Source organism: Stigmatopora argus, chromosome 1, assembly GCF_051989625.1.
Source record: "Stigmatopora argus isolate UIUO_Sarg chromosome 1, RoL_Sarg_1.0, whole genome shotgun sequence".
NCBI lineage: Eukaryota > Metazoa > Chordata > Actinopteri > Syngnathiformes > Syngnathidae > Stigmatopora > Stigmatopora argus.
The window spans coordinates 27101228-27108168 of record NC_135387.1 but is presented as its reverse complement, the minus strand read 5'-3'; the positions used below and the strand labels follow the sequence as shown (position 1 = coordinate 27108168).

At 40.7% G+C, this 6941-nt stretch overlaps 1 protein-coding gene across 1 annotated transcript; it reads left to right on the top strand.

The window, feature by feature from the left end:
• The first annotated feature begins 924 nt into the window (after positions 1 to 924).
• On the top strand, positions 925 to 6694 carry lrrc47 (leucine rich repeat containing 47). Its single transcript, XM_077613600.1, has 7 exons — positions 925 to 1532; positions 3013 to 3444; positions 4460 to 4576; positions 4665 to 4780; positions 6007 to 6109; positions 6197 to 6286; positions 6371 to 6694. The coding sequence occupies exons 1-7, from the start codon at positions 963 to 965 to the stop codon at positions 6593 to 6595; spliced, it is 1653 nt and encodes a 550-aa protein (XP_077469726.1). The 5' UTR covers positions 925 to 962; the 3' UTR covers positions 6596 to 6694.
• The last annotated feature ends 247 nt before the right edge of the window (positions 6695 to 6941 follow it).

Below are 6941 nucleotides of genomic sequence, written 5' to 3'. Positions count from 1 at the left end.
GGAATTTGGTATTTTATAACCCATGACTGATAAAAATTAAGATGAAAATCATACACGTGAAATGTCTTTTTTTCCAATTTTGAAGCCAAACTGTCATCCAATTCTGGGATGATCCATACTTTTCTTCTTTCCCTCTTTGCAATGCATTAGTATTACAATTGTGTCGAATATTTTAAAGGCATAATGTTCTAAAGGTGGGGAAAAAAACAACCGATAATCATTATTTTAGTGCAATTATTTCACACTAAAACATAATGGACGCACAGTTAATGGCATTTAGCAAATCTTAATTACTATACTACTCAATAAAACCAATATGGCTGGCATTTACGCTAGTTACTTGTGACGTTGTTTTGACCAACTTAAACCAAATAAACTAACTTTTAAATGCCTTCTGTCGAGCTGTTTTACGCTTTGAACAGACGGACTAAATGCTTTGTTTCAATTCAGAGGCTTACCGCGTACATTACCAGAATGTTGACAGCACGCAATAACGTCTCATCGGCGTCACTGTGAGCGATAACCGGTTTGGGATCTTCGCGCATGCGCAGTTTCCTGATTCCACTGCAAAGAATTGTGGTTAATGAAGTTTTAAACTTCCCGGAAGTTTACCATTTGGCGGCTATACTTTTCCTTTCAATAAATGCAGTGTTACAGCCCCTTTTCCTGTTGTAAATATATCAAAACACATGTTTTTTTAAAGTGAGCTTTTTATCTGCGCATATTTTGTGTTTGATATAAATAATATGAAAAATTATAATGTAACGTTAAATATACGGCAAAACGCGAATGCAATTATACAGTGTACCGCACAATGTGTGTATAAAATATATTAATTAAGATAAAGATAAAGATGGGAAACGTATATGAGTGTTTGTATTTCTTTCTGAAAAAAATGCCTTTTATTTAGAAGGTTGTAAATGAAAACCAGGAAGTTCCGGTTTCACAGTAGCCTCGCCAACATGGATGACGCCGAAACATGGCCAGAAGTGGAGAAAGCAGCATTAGAAAAGCGACGTGAACTAGTTTTCCAAGGCGCTACAGCCGACGCGAAGATATCTTCACACGGGGGTCTCCCGTCCTCCATTTACTCCCTGACCCTGCTCAATTATCTCGAGGTTAGCCAGTGTCCGAGTTTGACGGAGATCCACGAGGACATCCAGCATCTCGCCAACCTTCAGAGTCTCATTCTATGCAGGAATAAGATCGCACGTATTCCGGTTACGATCGGCAGTCTCAAGTCACTTAAAGTTCTGGACTTGTCCTCCAACAACCTCGATTTTTTATCAGATGGCATCACCCAGTTACGCGAGCTCACCACTTTGAATGTGAGCTGCAACCGCTTGGAGGTTCTTCCGGATGGACTGATTAACTGCGTCAAGCTTTCTACCATTAATATGTCCAAGAACCGAATCGAAAGTTTCCCTAGTGACTTCTACTCGGAGCGGTTGGATCTGCTCAGCAACCTGATGGCCTCGGACAACGCCATCGTGGAGCTGAGCAGAGACGTCAACAAATTGACAGGATTGAAGGTAAGATCCAGGGGCGGAAGTTTAGGGGGCAGCAGGGGGCCCAGCCGCACCCGGGCCTCCAGGGGTGGGCGGTTTTAGAGCGTAAAGGGGGCGTGGCTGGGCGACAGGAGAGGCTAAAATAAATGTAAGCTGATCTTCATAGCAATATTTTAGTGCAGGTGTGGGGAATAATTTTGACGGCGATAGCCGTTAACAATTCCTATTTTCATATTCAAAATTTAAAAGTAAAAATACATGAACATGTGTGCATTATTAATAATTTCACCAGTTTTAAAGAAAAACATATTTTTTGACAGCATTTTTACACTGTTGCTAAGGTGCAACATTTTAGACATTTGAATGAAAACCGTTTTTTTCAACAAAATTTTCGATCAATATGAATCCGATTGTTCCTACCGTATTTTCTCGCGTATTAGCTGCCCCCACGTATAAGACGCACCCTTAAAATGTATTTTGTTGTCTATGAATGAAATTCAAGAGAAAAAACGTATATTGCATAAAACGTGAAAAACTCACTGCCATTGCTCGCTCAGGGTGCCGTCATCTTACCTAGGGATGACAAACTAGACCACCATGAGCACACTTCCTGGTTGTACTGCTCACCTGACTTCCTTTTTTAATTTGTCTACATGCAGGCAACACCCTTGCGGAATGTGCAATCCAACAGACGATCTTTTCGATACATACAGAATCTCAGAAATACCATGTGCGATAATTTTTCTGAAGATTTTCCCTTCAAAGTAACACACTTGTACTCCCTTTTGAAACCATGAATGTGTAGGTGAAAATTGTGAATGAGGGCGGCTTATATGAGAGAAATTGTAAAATTCAATGATTTTAAGGCCATTTTAAGGGTGCGGCTTATCGTGTCGGTTGGTCGCCGGTCTTTTGGTCGCCCGTTGTCGTGGTCGGGGCGACCAAAAGACCGGCGACCAAAAGACCGGCGACCAAAAGACCGGCGACCAAAAGACCGACGACCAAAAGACCGGCGACAAAACAAGGTAAAACAACACGGTCTACGCATCAATAAAAGCCAACAATGGCCATGAGCAGTTTCACTGAGCCGACGTGTGAGTGTAGAAGAGTTTGTATGTACATGCGTTGTCCCTTTAAGAAGCTACGTCAGTCAGGGTCTTAACAAGTTCTCCAACAAAACACAATAAAAGTATGGGAAATTTGGAACTTTTATTTAGCCTAATAATTACTAGGGCATTAAGTATGACTAAATAGTAATTCACTGTTTGTATTTAGGGAATTTGAGCAACGATTTAAATGGTAATTATCAATAACCTTCTGGGCGACCAAAAGATAGGCGACCAAAAGACCGGCGACCAATCGACCATGTACCGCGGCTTATATGCATTGGCGGCTAATATGCCAAAAAATCTGGTAGCTTTTTTTCTCTACTTCAAGTCTTGAAGTTGAACCCGCATTTCAAAGTACTCAAGTCGATTTACACCAATCTTTTCCTCTATTCCAGGCCCTCGACCTCTCCAACAACCGCCTGCGTGAAATCCCATCCAATCTGAGCGAGTGCCCCAAGTTAAAGGAAATCAACTTCAAAGGCAACAAGCTCAACGACAAGCGATTGGAGAAAATGGTGAACGGCTGCCAGACCAAGTCCATCCTCGAGTACCTCCGAGGGAAAGGCAGAGACGGGGAGGAGAAAGGCGACGCGGGTGGCAAGAAGAAGAGACAACAGCAGAAAAAGAAGAGGGAGGAAGAAGAAGACCAGTTGGAAGACCTCAACAAGATGGCGCTGAGGGTTCTTCGCATTTCTGAGGCTCGCGAGATCCTCACGGTCAGAGTGAGCGCCGAGGTCAAGGAAGTTCGGCCTTATTTGGTGTGCTGCGTGGTCAGAGGGATGAATCTGAAATCGGGGAATTCTCTCAAACGCTTCCTCATGGCACAGGTACAGTCATTTGGTCACGTAAATCCAGTTTTTCCTTGTGGTTTTAGGGCTTTTGTTTCTGTTTATAATGGAGGCAAGGTGTGGTTAAGCTGTGCAAGTGTTGGCACTGGTGGAAAATGTACTAGTTTGTCTTTTACAGAGATTGAATTAGCGTCCAAAATTCCCTTGAACTTTTAAAGACCAAACCGCTAAGTCTCGCATATAAGTCGCACCCTTAAAATTGCCTTAAAAATGGTTGAATTTTACTATTTTTATCGTTAAAGCAGCAAACTGAAACTCTTTATATTTTTGAAACTAGAAGTTTTTAGTGGTAATAAAAATACATTAAAATAAAGTCCTATGTTTATATCAGGATACATCAGTTTTTTATCTGGGATAAAGTATCACATTGCTCAAAATGTATCAAATATAATACATTTGGCCAGTTTTAATAGGGAATATTGGATGTTTTTATATTTTGCATTTCTTAGTGTTTTATTGGAAAACGAAGGAAAAGAAAGGTTCATATTTTTTTTTATTTAATATAAAACAAAAGGAAAATAAGCATTCATTTTTATTTTTATTTAAAATGAGCCAAAAACTTTTGTATTTTTGTAGTCCTTCATTAACCCTTTCTTGATTATCAAAATAAGACAGTTGCAAACATCTACGTTTCCCCTAAAAAAACTTTTAATATTAATTCATTTATGAATATTTATTCATTCATCAAAACACGTATTTTCATTCTAATATCCTATTTTTAGGTGTTTTTTGGGGAGGCTGGGAACGAATTAATTTGTATTTAGTTATTTTAAATGGGAAAAATTGATTGGAGCTACGAATAAATTGACTTACGAGCTCAGTCCCGTAACGCATTAAGCTCGTATCTCAAGGTATTACTGTCATCATTTCTTACAACACTTTCCGGAAAAGAGCATTTTATTACAACCACAAAATAAAACCATAAAAATTTGATGTCAATTTGGTGCCTTCTGATTTCCATGTTTATTTCCCTTCTTTCGGATCCCCAAACCAGAACAAACTTCACGACGAAATATGCGGCAAGAGGACCATCGCGACCATCGCCACTCACGACGCGCAGCTTCTCAAAGGCCCGCTGGTGTACGACGCCATACCTCCCGCGCAGCTCAAAGTAGGCTAACATCCCGTTCCCCATTGGCAAAAACTCACCCGAGTCTCTCACCTTTCTGACGCGGTTTCTTTCACCCCTTCCCGACCAGATCGTGCCGCTGGGTCGGAAGGAGATGACGGCCGTGGAGCTGATGCGCCATCTTCAGCTGGAAGCCGACGAGCTGAGGAAGCAGAAGAAGAGGCAGAATGTTACCGGCCTCCACAAGTCAGTCCCCAAACACAAAATTCATGCTTTCCGTACATGTTTATTTTTAATCCCTTCTTTCCCCCCATGAGAATCAATATTCCCTCAAAATTTTCACGTCTGGGTATACAGAATCAATTCATAATAAAATTTCTATGTGCGGTCGATTGGTTGCCGGTCTTTTGGTTGCCGTTCTTTTGGTCGCGGTCTTTTGGTCGCCTCGACCGCAACAACGGGCGACCAAAAGACCGGCGACAAAACAAGGTAAAACAACACGGTCTACGCATCAATAAAAGCCAACAATGCCCATGAGCAGTTTCACTGAGCCGACGTGTGAGTGTATAAGAGTTTATGTACATGCGTCGTCCCTTTAAGAAGCCATGTCAGTCAGGGTCTTAACAAGTTCTCCAACAAAAAACAATAAAAGTCCGGGAAATTTGGAGCTTTTCTTTAGCCTAATAATTACTAGGGCATTAAGTATGACTAAATAGTCATTCGCAGTTTGTATTTAGGGAATCGAGCAACGATTTAAATGGTAATTATCAATAACCTTCCGGGCGACTAAAAGACCGGCGACCTAAAGACCGGCGACCAAAAGATCGGCGACCAATCGACCGTGTACACATGCCTACTACCCATAAATGATCTAGTCATAATAAAATGTAATCATATCTATGAATAAATCATCTTAAGAAATGATACTAGAAAATGCACAAATCTGAGTTAAATTTAACCTTATTTTTATTGTCTGTCTTTCTCACTTCTCGTTCTCATTCAAATAATTTTTCTGCTGAATGTCTCACTTCCATTTTTATGCAATTTTTTCCATCAGAAAACTCACAAGTTTAGTTAGCTTCACTGCATAGTTTGCAGAAGACACCAATTTCACCACTTGTTCTTTTATTTGCACGTACTCCGACAGCCATTCCATCTTAAAATAACCTTCTTTTTTTTTACGTTGGCTCATTTCCCCATGATAAAGGTTTGGCAGCAGCTCCACTGAACCGTTAGCTATATGCTAACCTGCAAAAAGTCATATATTTTAATCTGTAATTACCGTTTATTGTCTATCAGTGACAGGCTGCCACTCTCTGAGTTATGGTGCAAAATGGCACAGAAAAAAAATTGTAATGTTTATTTTTTCTTCAATTTAATTAGGATTTTGTTTTGTGCGCCAAATTTGATGCTGTGAACACAAGAGTAGTGTGCATTTTAGAGGGAACATTTATGACATCACATTTTTCCAGATATCTGGAGCTTCTGAAAGGAAAAGCATTATATCCTCGTCTGGTGGACGCAGAAGGACACGTGATTTCGTTCCCGCCTATCACAAACAGTGAGAAAACTAAGGTGTGTGTTATACGAAATTGTATGAAATAATCTGATAAAGACTCCAGGAAAAATGACACTTCATCCTGGCCAAAAAATCCTCAACAGATTAAAAAAACAACCAAGGAGTTGTTCTTGGAGGTGACAAGTGCCAACAGCCTGCAGACCTGTAAAGACGTCATGGATACTTTGATCGAAGTAAGATCCTCGGGAAATGTTTATCCATTTTTTAAGATTGAAATGTCATTTAAAGCTAACCGCAATTTGGTCGTGTTCTGGCAGAAAATGGCGGAGTTGAACAAGTTCACGGCTGCGCAAGGAGAGGAAGACGGCTCAGGTGAAGAAGAAGAAGCCGCCCCATTGGAGCAGACGGGTGCCGGGGAGACCGGCAATGAATTGGTCATCCAACAAGTCCAAACGGTGGACCAGGACGGGAATCTAAAAGTGGTCTATCCGTCCAAGACTGACCTATCCAGCGAAGACTCCAATTTGACTGTGATATGGTAGCATGTTTTCTTTTCAAAAGGCAATTTAGACAGTACATGGATCTCTAAAGTCTTGTATTACAAGGGAAAAAATGACAATAAAAAGTTATTTTTTTGCCATAATTTCTCACACAATCATTTCTTCTTAAGTTTTGATTATCTACCTCAATCTTTACCAAGTTCTCCCTGGGCCTGCATGGGTTTTCTCCAGGTACTCCAGTTTCCTCCCACATTCCAAAGACATGCATGGTAGGTTGATTGGACACTCTAAATTGCCCCTAGCTACAAGTGATTGGTCGTTTGTCTCCTTGTACCTTGTGATTGGCTGTCCACCAATTCAGGATGTGCCCCACCTCTGGTCTGAAGTC

Coding starts and splice junctions, on each gene's coding strand:
- lrrc47 (XM_077613600.1), top strand. CDS start 963: ATGGATGACGCCGAAACATGGCCAGAAGTGGAGAAAGCAGCATTAGAA. Junction 1,533..3,012: donor ACAAATTGACAGGATTGAAG/GTAAGATCCAGG, acceptor CCTCTATTCCAG/GCCCTCGACCTCTCCAACAA. Junction 6,287..6,370: donor TCATGGATACTTTGATCGAA/GTAAGATCCTCG, acceptor GTGTTCTGGCAG/AAAATGGCGGAGTTGAACAA.